Here is a 20,167-nt window from a genome sequence, read left to right as displayed (position 1 = left end):
TGAGAACTCTCAAACCCCTTAACCGGGATCGTCCAGTAGCGGAACTCCAATTTGGAGGGAATGGCCGTGACCGCATAGGGGTTCTCCAGGTTCCGGAGAAATGTTTGCCGGAGAACCTGGTGCAAAAGCAAGTGCATCGCCTCACGGGGCTGATATCAACACCCATTTCCGCCAGGAATTCCTGGGTATAACAGGACTCAGACTGGAGGTCCAGGTTCAAGGCCCTACCCATGTCAGAGATGAAACGAGTAAAGGAGGAGTTTCGAGAAGACTCACCCTCCTGAGGAGACCACGAGCAAGATCTGGGGGCAGCCGAGAAAGAGAGAGAAATTTCCCTCGAATAGTAAGCCGGAGCCTCGGAGTCCCGTGAATGGGAGACCGAAGAGGCTTGACTAAAGTTTCTGGGGGTCATCGAGGAACGACCCCGAGCAAGATGGACCGGGGAAGACCCCGGGGTCCGAGGAAGCAGCTGGTGAAGCCTCAGAGAATACGGGGCCAAGGAAAATTCCTCCACCGGTTTCGAAGAAGACCCCTTAGAGGCTGACAGCCACCTCGATGAGGAATATACACTAGAGTCCAACTCAAGGACAAGCGTGTGCCTGGAAGGTTTCGCGGTTGGAGACCTGCCTCGAAGGGGCGGAGAAGACCGTGGCTTTTTAGGAGGGACAAGCTGTGACATAGCAGTAGGGGGAAAATGGCCCCCAGGCTTAGACCCCCGAAAAGTCGCAGGTGACTCGGGGGAGGAAGAGTCACTTGAGGGAACCCGGCAAGTCTTGTGGGTATGGCCTTGAGATACGAGGGGATTCTCAGGCTGATCAGACCAAGACAAGGTCGAGACCGAGGTCAGAGGCGTCGAAGTCGGGACCAGTTGGCTTACCACTGAGGAAAGCTGCATGGTAAGTTTAGTCTTAAGCATGTCCTCAAACATAGGCACCGAGACCAAAGGTGGTTGGGTCGTAGGTGCAGCAGTGCGCTCCTTCGGGGGTGACTTCGAGGAAGAGTATTCCCTACATGAGGAGGCACGCTTAGAGTGATGTCTCGAAGATGCCGACAAGGCAGCACTGACATGAGACTCCGAGGTAGGCTTCTTTGCCGGCACACCTGAGGAGGAAAGAGGAGACTTTCCCGAGGCCGGAGTAGCAGGAGGAGCTGAGGCCAGAGCCTTCGAGGCCGACGAGGACTTCGAGGCCGAGGCACCCAATGAGGGCACTGAGGCCGAGCTCGAGGCCTGTCCTACAGGATCCATGGGGCCAAAGAGTTGGAGAATCTTGGCCACCCTCCTATGAAGAGCCCGCGGTTGCAAAGTTGCACAACGGAGACACGACTCAGTACGGTGCTCTGCATCCAGGCACTCCACACACCAACTATGAGGGTCGGTGATGGAGATAACCCGGTTGCACTTAGTACAGTTTTTAAACCCGGAACGAGGCCGGGCCATAAAAAGGAAATACGGCCCTAGCTCCACGAGGCCAGGAGGTCAAAAATATACGAACTGAAAAAACGAAAAACAAAGACGCTGGCACAGTGACTTGACTGAAACTAACCAAACAAGCCGCGGTGCAAGAGGGACAACGATATCGCGCGAAGCAAGGGAGCAGTTCTGGCTCTCTGGAAAACAGAGAACTGAGGCCTGAGGAGACGCATGCCCTAGGTTGGGCAGGAGGGGCACGTGCACATGCGCGGGCCAATCGCAAGCTTGAAAGTCTTCAAGCAAATTTGCTTGCGAAAACATCCGCTAGGGGGCTCCGTCGGTGAAGTCACCCACATGTAGAGAATATGCTGCCTGCTTGTCTTGGGATAAAAATTGCTACGAGTTTTTGCCTCTTTTGCAAGTTTCTCTTCATATTCTTTCTTAGCAGTCTTTGCATCTAACTTGCCAGTGCTTGTGTTTTTTCTTATTTTCTTCATTCGGATCCTTTTTCCATTCTTTAAAGGATGTTTTTTTGGCTCTAATAGCTTCTTTAACATCACCTTTTAACCATGCCGGCTCTCGTTTCCACCTTTGCTGATATGTGGAATACATCTGGTCTGGGTTTCCACAACAATATTTTTAAATAACATCCATGCCTGGTTTACAGTCATAACCTTTGCAAATGATCCTTTTAGCTTCTTTTTAACCATTTTTCTCATTTTATCATAGTCACCCTTTCAAAAATTAAACGCCACTACAGTAGATATCTTTTGCGATGTTATTCACGGTATCAGCTCAAATTCGATTACATTATGATCACTGTTTCCCAGCAGACCCAACACAGTTAACTCCCGTACTATGTCTTGCATTCCACTAAGGACCAAATCTAAAATAGTACCCCCTCATACACAAACAGCTGCAGTGGAGGGAGGCCGATGGAGATTTGACATACGAGAGCGCGCGTGTCAAACAAACCGGGGGTGACGTAATTAGCACGAATATTTGAATTTGATGAAATGCTAGAAGCGTGTGTGGCGAGGAGGAACTTCTCTTAGCTTTACTCTCTGGAAACTTCTGGATATCGTCGAAATGCCAGAGAAAGGGATATACATCATTTCTGACTGGGGCCTGGCTCCTGCTTAGGAGGGGTTGGCAGCTAACAGCGGAGGAAGTCAAGTAGCACATGGTGTGTAACAAAATGTCTGCCGGTGGGCCAACTTAACTGCAAATTTGTAATTGTATGGCGGGCCAAATGTTATTACACCGCGGGCCAGAATTTGACATGTCTGCATTACATCAACCGGCTCTTCTTTATCCACATGCTTATTCACACTTTCAAAGAAGTCGAGCAAATTGGTGAGGCAAGATCTCCCTCGGCTGAACCCATGCTGACTCTGTCTCATTAAATCATGTTTGTCTATGTGTTCCACAATTTTATTTTTTGACTGCTTCCACCATTTTGCCTGACACTGAAGTCAGTCTTACTATAATGCCATGCTTGAGAAATCACAACTGCTGTTTGGTGGTTATGTTGCATGCATATATGATAACAAATGGTGGATTGGCAACATTGCTAAGTATCAGTTGAAGAAAATGACATCTTGATAAAGTTTATGCACCCACATGGCCCTGTTAGTTTGTTTTACTGGCCTAAAAGACAGAACATTTGCTGGGTACCAAAACACCGTATTTCTGTACACTCTGCTCCTTCGGTTACAACATCTTGTCGACAATATCAGTTTTCAGAAACTATTTTGGCAAATGTGGTGCATAAATTCAATAAAATGCAAGAATGAATAAAAGCAGTCAGAACTTCGGCTTGGGAACCAATAGAAGATACCCACTAGAGAATGACACGGTGACGGTTTACCTGCGGCCACCGCATTTTAGCCGCGGGTCACCCGCCGAAACGGGGAACGAAAACTAGCAGTCGCTGTGGCGACTGGGACAAGGCCATTCACCGCCCGTGGGGCGGTGAATGGTCTTGTCCCCGCAGTGAGGCATGAAGGATTGCGCGGTCCCCGCAGCCCACACCCGCCTGCCCAATCAATCCTAGTGTTTAGCCAGCTCTCTCCCTTCTCACCTTAGTTTGTAGGTTTTCTTTTTCGGCGACCCGCATGCTATCAGAGAGCCGCGCACCCGCTGCTGCTCAGTTTCGATCTTCTGCTCTGCTGCAACCGGAAACAGGAAGTTGCAGCAGAGCAGAAGATTGAACACTGAGCAGCCGCGCGTGCGCGTCGCCGAAAAACAAAACCTACAAACTAAGGTGAGGAGAAGGGAGAGAGCTGGCTAAACAGTAGGATTGATTGGGCAGGCGGGTGGTAGCTGCGGGGACCGTGCGATCGCTCGTGTTCCCGGCTCAAATTGGAAGGAGGGAGTGAAAGGGAAAAGGATTCTGGGCCAAGGGGATGAAGACCGAAAGAAAAACCCACAGCAGGAAAGAAAGGGAAGGACAGGCAGGTGAGCCAGATGCTAGAAGCAAGGGGGGGAGGGAGGGGAAGAAAGAGGGAAAAAAGCTAGATGGGGTTGAAAAGAAGAGACACACTGGTATGGAAGAGGAAGATAGGGGAAATCTGGACACAGGAAGGTAACAGAAAGAGGGGAAATTATGTGCATGGGGCATAGGGACAGAGACATAAAGGGGACATGCCATGGGGATGGTATATGGACACAGGGGGGGCAATGACAGATACTTAGGGGGGATATTAGAAATGGAGAAAATAGGAGCACAGAAGCGAGATGGTTTGTGGGGATGGGACAGGGACCGAGCTCGCAGGCTCCAGTGGCTTGCACAAATTACATTGTAACGTGCCATGAAAATAAGAGGGAGGAAGGTAGATAGATAGGCCTCACGAGAGGAGCTGAAGGGTAGTAGAAAGGAACAGATGGTAAAGGAGGGAGGGAAGGGTGAGGGTGGAAAGGAATAGGACAGACATTGAAGGAGGGTGGAGAGGAACAGACCCCGAAGGGAAATGTGGAAGACAGAGTGGGAAGAAGACAGATGCCAGACTATGGGGGAGCGGAGGGAAGAAGATGGGTGCTAGACCAATTTGGGGGGGGGAGTGAAGGGAGAGGCACAGTAACAGCAAATGGAAGATGCAGAGAGAAGACACACAGTGGATGGAAGGAATTGAATGAGAAGATGTGGAAAGCAGAAACCAGACAACAAAGGTAGAAAAAAAAAATTATATTTATTTATTTATTTTTTGCTTTAGGATAAAATAGTATATTAGTTGTGTTGATAAAAATTTATATACAAAGCCCTGCCAGCTGAACATCTCTTTCTCTAGTTCAGCAGCAGGAACTTTGATTTATAAGAAAGGAATAAGCTAAATATTACAGTACTAAGGCTTATATGGATGCAGCGGGGACGGTGACGGGGCGGTGAATGGGATGGCAGTGGCGGTGACGGGGTGGTGAAAGGGATGGCGGTGACGGTGACGGGGCGGTGAAGGGAACGGCGGTGACGGGGCGGTGCAGAGGATGGTGGGGCGGTGACGGGGACAGATTTTTTCCCCGTGTCATTCTCTAATACCCACCTTAGACTTGGGAACCTTGGTTAAGCTGCCCAATCATTGGCTTGGGAACCAGACAGACACCCACTGAATGCTTTGGAACCTCAGTGAAGAAACCAAAACTACAGACTTGGGAACCTGTACTAAGAGACCCACCTGTAGCTGGTAATTGCACAGCTGTTGAGCATGACCTCTATGGCGATGAGGTTGCTGTTTCAAATTTCTTGAACTAGTAGTGGCAATACCACCATGGATCAATGCAATTAAATATTTTCTTCATAAAAAATGCAAAACAGTTTATAACTTAAAGAGCTGACCATATTTTGTTGATAATGTATGCCATTGCTATGGAAACTTTTATGACTTTTGACACTTATTTTCAGGCAATGCTTGTGTTGAAAAACAAAACCAATGTTTTCAGGGGGTTTGAAACATGCTCTAATAGGGTTAGTTTGAAAATGTTTCCAGAATATTCATTTTTTGTAAAAGCTGGCTAAAAATACCCAATTTTTGACATTTTTTGAAAAAACACAAACTTTTAAAAATTAAAATTATAAAGTAATGATATTAGCTTATAAGTTGAAATTGTTTATTTGAGAACAATGTCATGTCACAAAATAACACAAATTTTTACAGGGATAGCTTCATTATTACAGGAGCCACTGAAGGCTAAACTTTAACTTTTTTTAACACGGTCCATTTTTTCAGCCCAGTTTTGGGTAATTTTACATTTGTCGGCTTCAAAAAATGAAAATTTGCATTAGTTCCATTGAATAGATCATAAAAAGTTGTATAAGATTGCCAAGTTTCATTTGTTTAGCTTCAATGGCCAAGGAGATATTTTGACTCAGTTGCCAAAATTGTGTAGAGATACTGTACATGGTTGTGGAATGGTATCAAAGAGCTATATCTCTTCAAGTATTCCACTGGCGGATCTTAAACTTTACCAGAGTTTGTTTGGGTCACGTAAGATTCAGCATACAAAGTTTCATCAAAATCAGTGATGGTGAGGTGGGACACTTCTCTAAAATTAGATCACTTTTCAAGCATACCTTGATAAATTTCCAATGTATTTATCTGATAAACTCCAGAAGGAAGTTCTCTGGCATATTGTAAATATTGTGGTGAGTGCTAGCTGTAAATTTGAGCAACTGAGCTCATACTCTACATACCAAGGCTTAAGTTTGCAGTGTTACTGTCATGGTATATGCAAAAATAACTCATTGGAAAACAGTGCCCTAGAGAAAAACTTTGCTTATTATATAAAAGAATTGCAGGTTTGGAAAAGTAAAAAGGTGTAAGCAAATCAATAATTACTTCCATCCTTATGAAAATGTTTTCCTCAGTGAAAATCATTTATCCAATGGATAATTTAATTTCATTGCTGATATTAACTTAGTTTTTCTGTTTTGCAAACAGATTTTCAATGGCAAGAACCTGTGAAGCCTCAGCAGGAGATTCAACTGTATGATACACCTTATGAGCCAAAAAATAATGGCATGGACCTTGACTCAGAAAGTTTGGTCAGTCAGAGCTTACGAGAGAGCAAATTACCACAGGATGATGATAGGCCTGCAGATGAATATGACCAACCATGGGAATGGAATAAAGCTTTGCCAGCATTAGCAGGTAACTGAACTATCAGGTTCAACTGTGTCTGTACCCAAAATCACTCTGTATAGGCTTTTACAAGAGCTACTCCAGTTTCTATTAAAATAATTCTGTTCCCTACAACCCTACCACCTTTCTATTTGATAATGGAATATTTGGCCTGCGTTCCTCATGATTAACATAAACTTATTGAAGTATAGACTAGCGCTCAACGTTAATAAATCAAATGTGATGCTCTTTCCGTGGAAAGACGATGTAAAACTTAATTTTCCCATCTCTATTAAGGGTTCTCCCTTACAACCAATAAGTAACATTAAGATCCTAGGGATTATTTTCGATCACATTATTTCCATGATCATGTTAGTAGTATTATTAAATCAACCTTTTTCAGACTCCGCCAAATTCACTCAGTTTCACAATTTCTTTGTTCTAAATCTCTCAATATCCTTATTCACTCCCTGGTGATTTCCAAAATTGACTACTGCAATGCCCTATTCAAGGGTATAGCTCAAAATGAAATCAAACATCTACAGATTATTCAGAACACCTCTATTAAGCTCATATCAAAAGCCAAGAAGTTTGATCATGTAACACCTCTCCTTAAAAAAGCACACTGGCTTCCGGTAGCTCACCGGATAACATATAAATTATGTCTGCTCACATTAAAATATAAAACTCCCGCTTTCATCTATAAATTATTAATTCCATATACTTCCAATAGAATATTGAGAACCAATGAACAGCATTTGCTAACGATTCCCTCTCTCAAAATTATTAATACAAAACGACAATTTATTTTTTCTGTTACGGCTCCCCAAGCCTGGAATTCTCTTCCTGTTTACTTGAGGAAGAATACAATTTGGAGAAATTTAAGAGTAAATTGAAGAGTTTTCTTTTTAAAGACGCCTTTGAAAATTAGTTATCTAGTCAATTTTAATCTGACTCTATTATTTTATTGAAGCTTTTTAACTTCACCCCCCCATGTTTTTTCCCTGAATGTCTCGCTTTCTGTCAAATAACTTGCAGTTCTTTTCCTTTTCCTTTTGTTTTTAGTTTTGTCAAGTTTGTTAATAGTCCCGTAAGACTTCGTTTTTGTCATGCATTGTTTTGTTTCCCCAACACTGTAATTTTTATTATGTACATCGCTTAGAATCAAGATTAAGCGATTAATCAAAATTTTATTAAACTTGAAACTTAATTTGGTGTTTGGTTTCAACAGCTGTGAGACAACAGCTTATGATGACCTGTTTTCACCGACTGAGAAAGTAAAGTGTTTATAATAAAAAGCATACAAAACTTTACAGTTAATGAAATTGGTGAATGTGTAGGCATTCAAACATGATGTTTAGAGCAGGATTTAGAATTGATGAACTTCAAAACAATTGTATTAGCAGACATTGAATTAGTAGCTTAATTGTTACGTTAATTGTCTCTTTCAGAGAAACAGGAAATTAGGGTTGTACATTAATTAAAAGTTTTAATTGCATGATCCAAATGAGTTGAAATAATTTAGCATGTACAGCCCAGGATAAAATCTGGTGATTTACTTTTATAATCATCTTCCCTCTTCATTTCATGGGCACTATCTCTTCCCATGCTACTCCCTGACCTTATCCTCTTCTTAGGCACCATCTCACTTGTCCCTTCCCAAGTTTCCAAGTTTATTAATTTCTTGTTATACCATCTATCCCAAGTATCTAGACTAAGGTGCCAAATGTTGGTCCTTGAGGGCCGCAATCCAGTCGGGTGTTCAGGATTTCCCCAATGAATATGCATGAGATCTATTTGCATACACTTCTTTCATTGTATGCTAATAGACCTCATGCATATTCATTGGGGAAATCCTGAAAACCCGACTGGATTGCGGCCCTCGAGGCCCTTGATCTAGACTGTTTATAGTAGATTAATACAGTAAAGGATTAAAATAAAATTTAAAACAGTAAGAGGGGAAAATAGACAGACTTGACTGACGTGAACCCAAAAGGGATGGTGGGGAGGGAAGTTAAAGTTACAATAAAAATGGAGTAGGAGCTAGTAGCGAGGATGCCATTCTAACTTCTCTTGCTGCTGACAATATCTTCACCTGTTTTTGGGGGGCAAACTCATCTTAATTATGCCTAAAAGGAGAGGAAGAATTGCTGCTTCAGCCCGGCAGAGTGACCCTACCTTGATGCGGCAGGAGGTTATTATGGGCTTCCTTACTTTTCACCAAGGGGCGATCCGGCTGCACCGACTCAGAGAGAGGCCCCGGTGCTCGGAAGCGAACTATCGCTTAGTCCCTCGGGACCTCTGCCTCCTCTGCAGCCGTGAGACTGGGAACTGTCAGGAGCTGAACAGGGACAAATTTCAGCGTTGCCTGCAGAGCTCGGGGGCTTGACGACGCCCCAGGTCGAAATGGCTGGGTTATCGAAGGCAGAGGAAGCTGCGGAGTCAGCAGTAGGAGAGGGACAGAGTGTTGTGATCCCTTCTCTGGTAAGACCTGCTGAATTTACATTAGAGTCAATATAGAATGCATTAGACTCCCTTCACAAACTTTGTGCCAGAACTCTCCCCCCTGATTAACACTCAGGCACAGAGATTTAATAAACTTGAAGGGGAAGTTAAAACTGAGTGTGAAAGTTGATCACTTGGACCAGCAGGTCCAAGGATTACAAACATCTCAAGTATTGATAATTCAAGATAGACTGCTCTTTGCTAGGAAAGTAGAAAATTTTGAGAATTATACTAAATCGTTGAATTTAAGGATTCTGAACTTTCCTAGAATGCTGTCAATCTCTCCAAAAGATCTATTTTACAGGTTCCTGAAGGAAGTATTTAAATATACTGAGAATGGACTTTCTCCACTTCATAAAATATACCTTTTGCCAGTTTCAAAGAAAATGCAGACCTCATCTCCAGGTGCTTCATTGGAAGCTTCAAATATTATTAATCTCACAAATATTTTGGAAACTTCAGAGGATGAGGTCACTAGTCGAGTGACTCTTCTGGTGACATTCGTATTCCATCAAGATAAGGAGGCCTTCCTAAGACTATTTTTTAGACTTAGTGAAGTGACCTTCTTAGGAGGCAAGATCTCCATGTTCCCAGATGTTTCGAAAACAACCCAGACCAGGAGAAGGCGGTTCCTTGAATTGGGAGCTAAATTTCAACTTAGATATTCTTGTAAATGTATGATCCTTTTGGATCAGAATTCCTATGCATTTTTTGAATCCTCCCAGTTGCAATTCTTTCTTGAAGGGAAGGGGGCCTCAATGCAGAATGTCTCTTAGAGAGGCAAGAACCTAATTGACTCCAAGTAGATAGAAAAGTCCAAAATTTTGAAGAAGTAACTCTACTATCTGATTTTCATTAGTTTCTTATTTTGTGATTCTCTCTAGGATGTGAATTGTTTCCTTCCCATATGTGGGCTATTATTATGAGAGTTTTGAGCAATATTAATTTATGGGACCTTTAGGTACGCATTTTTTTTAAATGTTGTCTCTTTTGATTTGATGTAATTTGTTGGCCAAGCTCTTTTCTTAATACATAATGTTTCATGTATTGATAAAAAATGAATTAATATAGAAAAAAAATAAATTAAAAAAATGGAGTAGGAGCCAGTATGGAAAAGGGTATGCACAGTAGGGGGAAGGTCTCTTTTAAGGTGGAAAGAAGTTAGGCCACATTAAAAACATCTTGAAATAGAAAGGTTTTTCGTTTGGATTTGACTAGTTAACAATGATTCTTGTCAGAGTTCGTTGGGCATCGCATTCCATGGTGTTGGGGCCATAATGGAGAAAGTTGTTTTACATGTGTTATCATAGAAGATTTCACGAGTGGAAGGGATAACAAGAAGATTTTGAGAGTTAAATCTTAAAGTTCTGGAAGAGAAGTATGGAATAATAAATTCTTGTACGATAACCTCAATGGAAGAGAAGTATGGAATAATAAGTTCTTGTACGATAACCTCAGGAAGCTTCACCTGTGGGTTGTGCATCTATTCCAGCCTTGGCTGCAGAACTTAGAAATAAAACTAATCCCCTCTGCAAGGTGTGACCAGGAAGATCAGGGCTCGGCCAAGGTCCCAGTCAAACCAAGCAAAAAAGTAAACGTAAAACCCAGGAAAGAAAATTTCAGGATTTTCGAGGATGTTAGTTTGAGAAATAATGCCATTGACCACCAGGAGGAGCCCGATATATCTGAAGAAGTAGATAGTGAGTTATGTCCAAACCACCACCAGGGGAGCTCTAGAAGCCCCTGGAGATCTGCTGACACACCTAGAACAGGACACGCCCCTAGACTAGATAAGCCTGCTCTGGCATTCAGACCGGGAAGCAGGTTAGGGAGGAAGTTTAAGCCTTGCCTCCCTAGGGATCCTCCTGAGCCAAACAGGGACAACAGGCCACAACCCATGGAGCTGATCGAGGCTGAACAAGCTGAAGACTTGTCCCTCCTGAGGGATGAACCTATGGATTTTCAAGAAGCCTGTTCTGGCAGTGAATCTAATTACCCTGAGCTGATGCAGGTGGACTTGGCTTCCAGCCACAAACAGTGAGTGTGTTTGTTTTTGGTCTGTTTGTGTGCTGGTTTTTTTTTTTCCTTTTTAATGGATGTGAACTTTGAGAAAGCTAGGAGTGTAAAGTGGGGAGAGGTTTTGCTTCTACCTTGGGAGGGAATTTGAAAGCCTATCTTAAGGCCTTTTTTTTGCAAAACCTTTTACACTTTCCTGTTCCTGGCAGACCTAGATTGTTGCCAGAGGCTTTCTTTTATTTTGGTTTTGATTGTGAATTGAGGAATTCTGAATGCTGAACTTTATTGCTGATTTACTGAAATACCTGCTTTGGAGCAGGCAGAGCAATCTCTGTATTGAACTGTGTTCTAAAGCACAGTTCTTCAACCGCCGGTCTGCGGACCGGTATCGGTCCGCAGGAAATTTTTGCCGGTCCGCACAGGACCGGCAAGATTGACTCATTTGAACTTCCTGCCGGTCTGCGCAGGACCGGCAAGATCAGCATCGGAAGCGTGCGCTGGGCCGGAGAGATCTTGGGGAGCCTCCGACAGTGGCTTTCTCCCCTCTCTGCAGCTCTCCTTTACTTCCCAGCGCAGCGATTCACGAAGGCAGCCTCGGGGCTTTTGCTGAGTCGCGGCTGCCTCTGATGATGCAAATTCCTCTTTCCTCAGAGGCGGCGCGACACAACAAAGGACCCGAGGCTGCCTTCGTGAATCGCTGCGCTGGGAAGTAAGAAGAGCTGCTGGGAGGGGAGAAAACCACTATCAGTCTGGGAAGCTGCTGGGCAGGGGAAAAAAGGGACAGCTGCTACTGGAAAGGGAGAAGGAGAGATGTTCTGGGAGGGGAGGAGGGAAAGGAATCTGGGAAGCTTCTGGGCCAGGAAAAAAAAGGACAGCTGCTACTGGAGAGGGAGAAGAAGGAGAGATGCTTCTGGGAGGGGAGGAGGGAAAGGAATCTGGGAAGCTGCTGGGCAAGGAAAAAAAAGGGACAGCTGCTACTGGAGAGGGAGACGGAGAGATGCTGCTGGGAGGGGAGGAAGGGAAGAGAGTTACTGCTGGACAGGAGGAGGAGGGAAGGGAGAATGAAAAAAGGAAGGAAACAGCTGGCAGAGAGATTAGAGGAGGGGAAGGGGAGACACAGGCATGAGAAAGTAGAGAGATTGATGATAGGAAGGGGTCAGCAGAAAAATAAGCAGAGGGACAACGATGATAGATCTGGTGTAGGACAGATAAAAATGAAGAGAGCAGTGAAGCTGGAATGAATCATGTATTTATTTATTTATTTATTTATTAATTCAATTTTCTATACCGTTCTCCCAGGGGAGCTCAGAACGGTTTACATGCATTTATTCAGGTACTCAAGCATTTTTCCCTGTCTGTCCCGGTGGGTTCACAATCTATCTAATGTACCTGGGGCAATGGGGGGGATTAAGTGAATTGCCCAGGGTCACAAGGAGCAGCGTGGGATTGAACCCACAACCTCAGGGTGCTGAGGCTGTAGCTTTAACCACTGCGCCACACTCTCCCCTATGTAAATAGGAGAGAGGGGCACAAGCTGGATGGAAAGGGGAGAGGGACATAGAAAGAAGACAGATACCATATGGAAGGGAGAGAGGACAGATAGTGGATGGAAGGGGCAGATGCTGGATTGAAGAGACAGGGAGGGCATACGCTGGAAGGAAGAGAGTGAAAAAAAGATTGAAAGCAGAAACCAGAGACGACAAAAGGTAGAAAAAAATAATTTTATTTCTATTTTGTGATTAGAATATATCAGATTTGAAATATATATCCTGCTAGAGCTGGTGTTAGACATAACTGGGGACTGCAAAACCCAGGCAGTGCTTCTTTAGCTTTCAGCTGGCTTAGGGCGCTCTCTGACCAGGGGGAAGTTGCCCTAGTTGCACTCCCCTAAAACTATTCCTGTCATGTGTTACTTCAGTATTCTGTTAGCATGATATTTCTGTGTAGCATTCTGTAATAATTTGGCTTGTTCAGTTTTCTTGATAGTAGAGGGGATATATGTGAAGGGGAGGGGAGACAGGGGTTTTGTTGATCCTTGCTCTGAATTATTTGTATTTATAAAATGACAATTCTACAGAATATTGTTTCTTTTTATACTTTAATAAAATACATTCAATATAAAATCATAACTGAGGCTTGTGTGGATGGGATCAGATGATTTGTGGGGACCGAGCTCGCGGAGATGGGGCGGAAACGGGATTTTTAAATTTTAGTCCTAGTAGTTTGCCGGTCCACAAAATAATTATTTTTTTTCTGCCGGTCCACGGATGTAAAAAGGTTGAAGAACACTGTTCTAAAGGACAATTGAGAATTAAGAAGCAGAAGAAGAAAGTTTGATTTTGTTTGTGAACTGTTTTGTTTTCATGCCTTCTTGTTTTTGGCAGTTTTCTTTTCTTTCTTCTTTAATGAGGCATGGAATCTTGACTACTGTGACAAAGAGTGAAGAATTACTTACCTGCTTTATTGAATGAGTAAAATTGACTTATTTTTTTTCAAAACTACTTCCGTATGTGAAGACTTTATTCTTGTGGGAAAATAATTGTGAATGTTTTTGAAGGTTCAGTCCTGCAGGGTGACTCCCTGTTGGGTCACACGCTGGTGCATGGTTGGTGGCTACTTTCAGGATTGTTCCGGAGCCCTAATTTAGGCTATAGTGGTGGCCACAAAGGTCACCTCTGCGGACACTCCCCTTGACGCTGTTTGTTTCTGCAGCCTTGCTGAGAACTTCTAGTTTCTTCTACTCGTGATTTTATTTCTCAATTCCTGTCTCCTACTCCCGTAAGGCCCCCTGGTATCTTCCGTACCACAGAGAACTGATGCAGAAATGCCGAGTACTGGAGCGTAACTGGAAAAAATCTAAATCCCCTGCGGACAGACAGGCTTGGAGGGACAGTATTAGGTTCTATAACACAGTATTAAAAAAAAGCAAGGAAGAAATTTTACGGTGATAAAATCATTAGATCCAATAACCAAAGCAGTACATTGTCCACTACACTGGGGAATCCCTTTGGGTAAATTTGGCCAGAGGGAAGGACAAATGCCTGTATCTTGGTGTAATATACAGACTCCCAAGACAACAGGATGACCTAGATATGGAATTAATCGGAGATATAGAGAATATCACCTTGCGTGAGGACACAGTATTGTTAGGTGACTTCAACATGCCTGATGTGGATTGGGACACGCTTTCCTCTGCTTCCGGCAGCAGCAGGAGGCTATTAAACTCTATGAAGGGAGCAAGACTCAGGCAACTAGTGTTGGAACCAACAAGGGATCAGGCAATACTGGACCTGATACTTACCAATGGAGAAAGTGTCACAGAGGTCACGGTGGGCGACACATTGGCCTCCAGTGACCACAACATGGTATGGTTCAATCTCAGGAAAGGTTTCACTAAATCTACCACACTGACCAAGGTCCTCAAATTCAAGGACACAAACTTCAAAGAAATGGGAGACTTCGTTCACCAGGCACTACAAAGCCAAGCAGAAACCGATAACGTGAAAGAAATGTGGTCGACTTTGAAAGCTACCATACAAGAAGCAACAAACCGCTATGTTAAATCAGTAAGTAAATGGCGAAGGAACAATAAACCACAGTGGTTCTCTGCGGAGATTTCGGACCTCATCAAGGAGAAGAAAAAAGCATTCATCTCTTACAAACAATCAGGGAAACAGGACTTTAGGGAAGTCTATCTGGCCAAGTCAAAAGCCGTCAAAACAGCAGTTAGGGAGGCCAAATTCCGCATGGAGGAGTCTCTAGCGAAGAACATCCAGAAAGGAGATAAATCCTTCTTCAGGTATATCAGTGACAGAAATAAGAACTCATGCGGGATAGTACGTCTTAGGAAACCAGACGCAGACTATGTAGAAGCGGACTCGGAAAAAGCCCAACTGTTAAATGAATACTTCTGCTCAGTCTTCACCTGCGAGGCGCCAGGACTCGGCCCTCAGCTACAGACAAGGGTTGATGCAGATGACCCGTTTAGTAATTTTGAGTTTACACCCAGCGGTGTCTACTGCGAGCTGTCAAAGCTTAAGGTTAACAAGGCAATGGGGCCTGACAACCTACACCCCAGGGTGCTCAGGGAATTGTGTGATGTCTTGGCGGAACCGCTATCCGCGCTCTTCAATCTCTCCCTTAGTACGGGTAACGTCCCGTTGGACTGGAAGACGGCTAACGTCATTCCACTCCACAAGAAAGGCTCCAAGATGGAGACAGCAAACTACAGACTGGTGAGTCTCACATCAATAGTGTGCAAACTAATGGAAACTCTAATCAAACGCCAATTGGATACGATCCTGAACGAGGAGAATCTACGGGATCCCCGTCAACATGGATTTACTAAGGGGAGATCCTGCCAATCCTTCCTGATCAGCTTCTTTGACTGGGTGACAAGGAAGCTGAATTTTGGGGAGTCCCTGGACATTGTATACCTGGACTTCAGTAAAACATTCCATAGCGTACCACACCGCAGGTTGCTGAGCAAGATGAGTTCTATAGGATTTGGCGACACATTGACGAAATGGATTGGGAACTGGCTTGGAGGTAGGCTTCAGAGGGTAGTGGTGAATGGCACCCCCTCCGAAATGACGGAGGTAATCAATGGAGTGCCACAGGGCTCGGTCCTGGGCCCGATCCTATTCAACATCTTTATAAGAGACTTGGCAGAAGGGCTGCGAGGTAAAATAACATTATTCGCCGATGACGCCAAACTAAGCAATGTAGTGGGCAAAAGCACAACAGACATAAATTCAATGTCCGACAACATGATGCACGACCTACTCCTACTGGAGCGCTGGTCTAGGTCCTGGCAACTCAGCTTCAATGCCAAAAAATGCAAAGTCATGCACCTGGGCAGCCAAAATCCATGCAAGACTTACACCCTTAATGGCGAGATCCTAACAAGAACTGAAGCAGAATGAGACTTAGGGGTGATCGTCAGTGAGAACATGAAGACTGCCAATCAAGTGGAGCAAGCTTCATCCAAGGCAAGGCAAATCATAGGTTGCATACGCAGGAGTTTCGTCAGCTGTAAGCCTGAAGTCATTATGCCATTGTATAGATCCATGGTGAGGCCCCACCTGGAATACTGTGTGCAATTCTGGAGGCCGCATTACTGTAAGGATGTGCTGAGACTGGAGTCGGTCTAGAGAATGACAATCCGGATGGTCTCGGGACTCAAGGATCTCCCGTACGAGGAACGGCTGGATAAGTTGCAGCTGTACTCACTCGAGGAACGCAGAGAGAGGGGTGACATGATCGAGACATTCCAGTATCTCACAGGCCGCATCGCGGTGGAAGAAGATATCTCTTTTTCAAGGGTCCCGCGGCAACAAGGGGCATCCGTGGAAAATCAGGGGCAGGAAACTGCACGGGGACACCAGGAAATTCTTTTTCACTGAAAGGGTGGTTGATCGCTGGAATAGTCCTCCACTTCAGGTTATTGAGGCCAGCAGCGTGCCTGATTTTAAGGCCAAATGGGATAGACACGTGGGATCTATTCACAGAGAAAGGTAGGGGAGGGTCATTGGGGTGGGCAGACTAGATGGGCCGTGGCCCTTATCTGCCGTCTATTTCTATGTTTCTATGTTACATTGTTTAACATCTGGCACGCCTTAACCTCTAAAAATGACTCCTCTGTATGCCCCTCCTCTCTTGCAAAATTTTTCAATGAAAAGGTTGCTACTATAAGAAGCTCTTTTCCATTAGCAGTCACTTACAATTCTCTGGTGCCCAGCAACACTAACCCTATCCCAAAAGACAGATCCTGGACAGTCTTTGAGCATATATCCGAAGTCCAGGTTTCAAAATTGTGCCACAAATTAAGATCTTGCAAATGTGGCCTGGACCGGTCCCCCTTCTTACCTTTATGAGAAAATTCCCATGCAGGCTATTTTATCTCTCACCAGACTTATAAACTCTGCCTTACTATCAGGCCTATTTTCTGTAGAAATGGGACACAGGAAAGGAGTGATAAAGGAGGAAAAAGAGATAGCTGACAGGTTAAACAAATTCTTCTCGTCAGTCTTCACCAGAGAGGACACATCCAATATCCCAGAACCCGAGGTGATTATAAGCGGAGAACACGACGAAAGGCTGGTACAACTAGAGGTAAGCAAAGAGGATGTCCTCAGGCAGATAGACAGACTAAAGAGTGACAAATCACCGGGCCCGGACGGCATCCACCCCAGGGTACTAAAAGAACTGAGAAATGAAATAGCAGAGACACTTCGCCAAATATGTAACCTCTCCCTAAAAACTGGGGAGATCCCAGAGGACTGGAAAATAGCAAATGTCGCGCCCATCTTTAAAAAGGGATCAAGGGGTGACCCGGGAAACTACAGGCCTGTGAGCTTGACCTCGGTTCCGGGAAAGATGATGGAAGCAATGGTAAAGGACACAATCTGCGAACACATAGAAAACAATGGACAACTGAAGGCGAGCCAGCATGGCTTCTGCCAGGGAAGGTCATGCCTCACAAACTTGCTGTACTTCTTTGAGGGAATAAACAGCCAGATGGATAAGGGGGAATCCATAGACATCATTTACCTTGACTTCCAAAAAGCCTTCGACAAGGTACCTCACGAACGGCTACTTAAAAAGCTGTGGAACCACGGGGTGCAAGGGGATATCCACCGATGGATCAAACACTGGTTGGCAGGCAGGAAACAGAGGGTTGGAGTAAAGGGCCAATACTCAGACTGGCAATGGGTCACGAGCGGAGTTCCACAGGGGTCGGTGCTGGGACCTCTACTGTTCAATATATTTATTAACGATCTGGAGACGGGGACAAAATGTGAGGTTATCAAATTTGCTGATGACACCAAACTCTGCAGCAGGGTTAGAAACACGGAAGACTGTGAAGACCTGCAAAGGGACATAACGAGACTGGAAGACTGGGCAAAAAAGTGGCAAATGAGTTTTAACGTAGAGAAATGCAAGGTCATGCATGTAGGGAAAAAGAACCCGATGTTCAGCTACAAAATGGGGGGAACACTGCTAGGGGTGAGTAACCTTGAGAGGGACCTGGGGGTGATGGTCGACACATCACTGAAACCATCGGCGCAGTGTGCGACAGCCTCAAAGAAAGCAAACAGAATGCTGGGCATCATCAAAAAAGGTATCACAACCAGGACGAAAGAAGTCATCATGCCGCTGTATCGCGCAATGGTGCGCCCGCACCTGGAGTACTGTGTTCAATACTGGTCGCCGTACCTCAAGAAGGACATGGCGGTACTAGAGGGAGTGCAGAGGAGGGCGACTAAACTGATAAAAGGTATGGAAAATTTTTCATACGCTGACAGGTTAAAAATGTTGGGGCTGTTCTCCCTGGAGAAAAGGAGACTTAGAGGGGACATGATAGAAACCTTCAAAATCCTAAAGGGCATAGAGAAAGTGAATAAGGACAGATTCTTCAAACTGAGGGGAGCCACAAACACTAGGGGTCACTCGGAGAAATTGAAGGGGGACAGGTTTAGAACAAATGCTAGGAAGTTCTTTTTTACCCAGAGGGTGGTGGACACATGGAATGCGCTTCCGGAGGATGTGATAGGCCAGAAATCTGTACAGGGGTTCAAGGAGGGTTTGGATAGGTTCCTGGAGGAAAAGGGGATAGAGGGGTACAGATAGAACTTGAGGTAGGTTATAGAAGTGGTCAGAAACCACTTCACAGGTCGCGGACCTGATGGGCCGCCGCGGGAGCGGACCGCTGGGCGAGATGGACCTCTGGTCTGACCCAGTGGAGGCAACTTCTTATGTTCTTATTTCCCTGACCCATTACTGAAAAAAGCCGATCTAGACCCATCTTCACCGTCTAGCTGCCATATAGCGAATATTCCTCTCCTGACCAAAATGCTAGAGTCTATCATTTCTACTCAGCTATCATCTTATTTAGAGAGATTCTCCATTCTTTTACTTTGCCAATATTGCTTCAGACCCAATTTCAGCACCGAATCCCTACTGGCCTCATTAATTTCAAAACTACACTCTTGTAATAAGTTTGCTATCCTATTACAATTCGATCTATCTGTGGCCTATGATGTTGTCCACTACGATATTCTAATTTACCAACTTTTTGAGATAGGCATTGATTCCACAGTCTTAGACTGGTTCTCAAAATTCTTATGGTCTCGCTCATACACTGTTAATATGAATGGCACCATGTCTTCTCCTTGGAAGCTGTTATGCGGCGTCCTGCAGGGATCACATCTGTCCCCTATTCTTTTCAGCATCTATATGTCTACTTTGAAACTTTTCCAACTATCTCCCTCTGAAACATTATACACATATACAGATGACATCCTTATCTTGCTTGAGATAGATTCGAATCTTACCAACCTCACTGAGAATATAACAGCATGCACAATGAAACTCCAATCCTGGGCCCTCACTTTACAAATTAATCTGAATGAGTCCAAAACAAAATTACTTTGGCTTGGCCCAAAATTAGATCAGCTACCCACACTCAATTCATAACCTTCTGACACTCAATTCATAACTTTCTGGTCCCACACTGCAGATTGAATTCTCAAGCAAAGTTTTGGTCATCTTTATTGACTCTACACTTTCATTCAACAACCATCTCAACACTCTGTGGTAAAAAAAAAAAAAAAAAAATTTTTAGTCTCTACATGTAGAGAAAAGTGATATCCTGCTTCCACTAACAAAATTTTGCTGTCCTTGTACAATCAATCATCCTTTCCAGGCTGGACTACTGCAACTCCATCTAACCAAGAAAAATCTTCAAAGACTTTAGCAGATCCAGAATACTGTGGCTAGGTTGATCTTCGCAAAAAACAAATTTGATCATGTTTCCGTGCTTCTGTCAAAAACTTCACTGGCTTCCAGTAATTTCTAGGGTTCACTAAGTGTGCCTGCCTAACATTCAAGATCTTGCATGGCATTCTTTCTTCTCTAATTCCACTATCTTGGAATTCCACGAGACCTGATCCATCCAAAAACTTAAATTATCTTTCCCCTTGCTAAAAGGCGTTACCTATGCTGGAAAATTAGAGAAATCATTGAGCTTTGGAATAACCTTCCTGCCCTGCTGCAGAATCTGGGCTCCTTCCAGTTAGTCCGAAAGCATCTGAAAACTTGGCTATTCTCAAAAATGTAA

General features: G+C 44.2%; 1 protein-coding gene across 1 annotated transcript in view; it reads left to right on the top strand.

Moving 5' to 3' along the window:
* Positions 1-20,167, top strand: part of SHB (SH2 domain containing adaptor protein B) — a 175,082-nt gene that overhangs the window by 76,636 nt on the left and 78,279 nt on the right. The window contains exon 3 of the mRNA XM_033917607.1: positions 6,346-6,555. Coding sequence (XP_033773498.1) covers positions 6,346-6,555 — 210 coding nt within the window. The remainder of the gene's footprint in view (positions 1-6,345; positions 6,556-20,167) is intronic.

Source organism: Geotrypetes seraphini, chromosome 1, assembly GCF_902459505.1.
Source record: "Geotrypetes seraphini chromosome 1, aGeoSer1.1, whole genome shotgun sequence".
NCBI classification, from domain to species: domain Eukaryota; kingdom Metazoa; phylum Chordata; class Amphibia; order Gymnophiona; family Dermophiidae; genus Geotrypetes; species Geotrypetes seraphini.
This window is presented reverse-complemented; position numbering and strand designations above follow the sequence as displayed.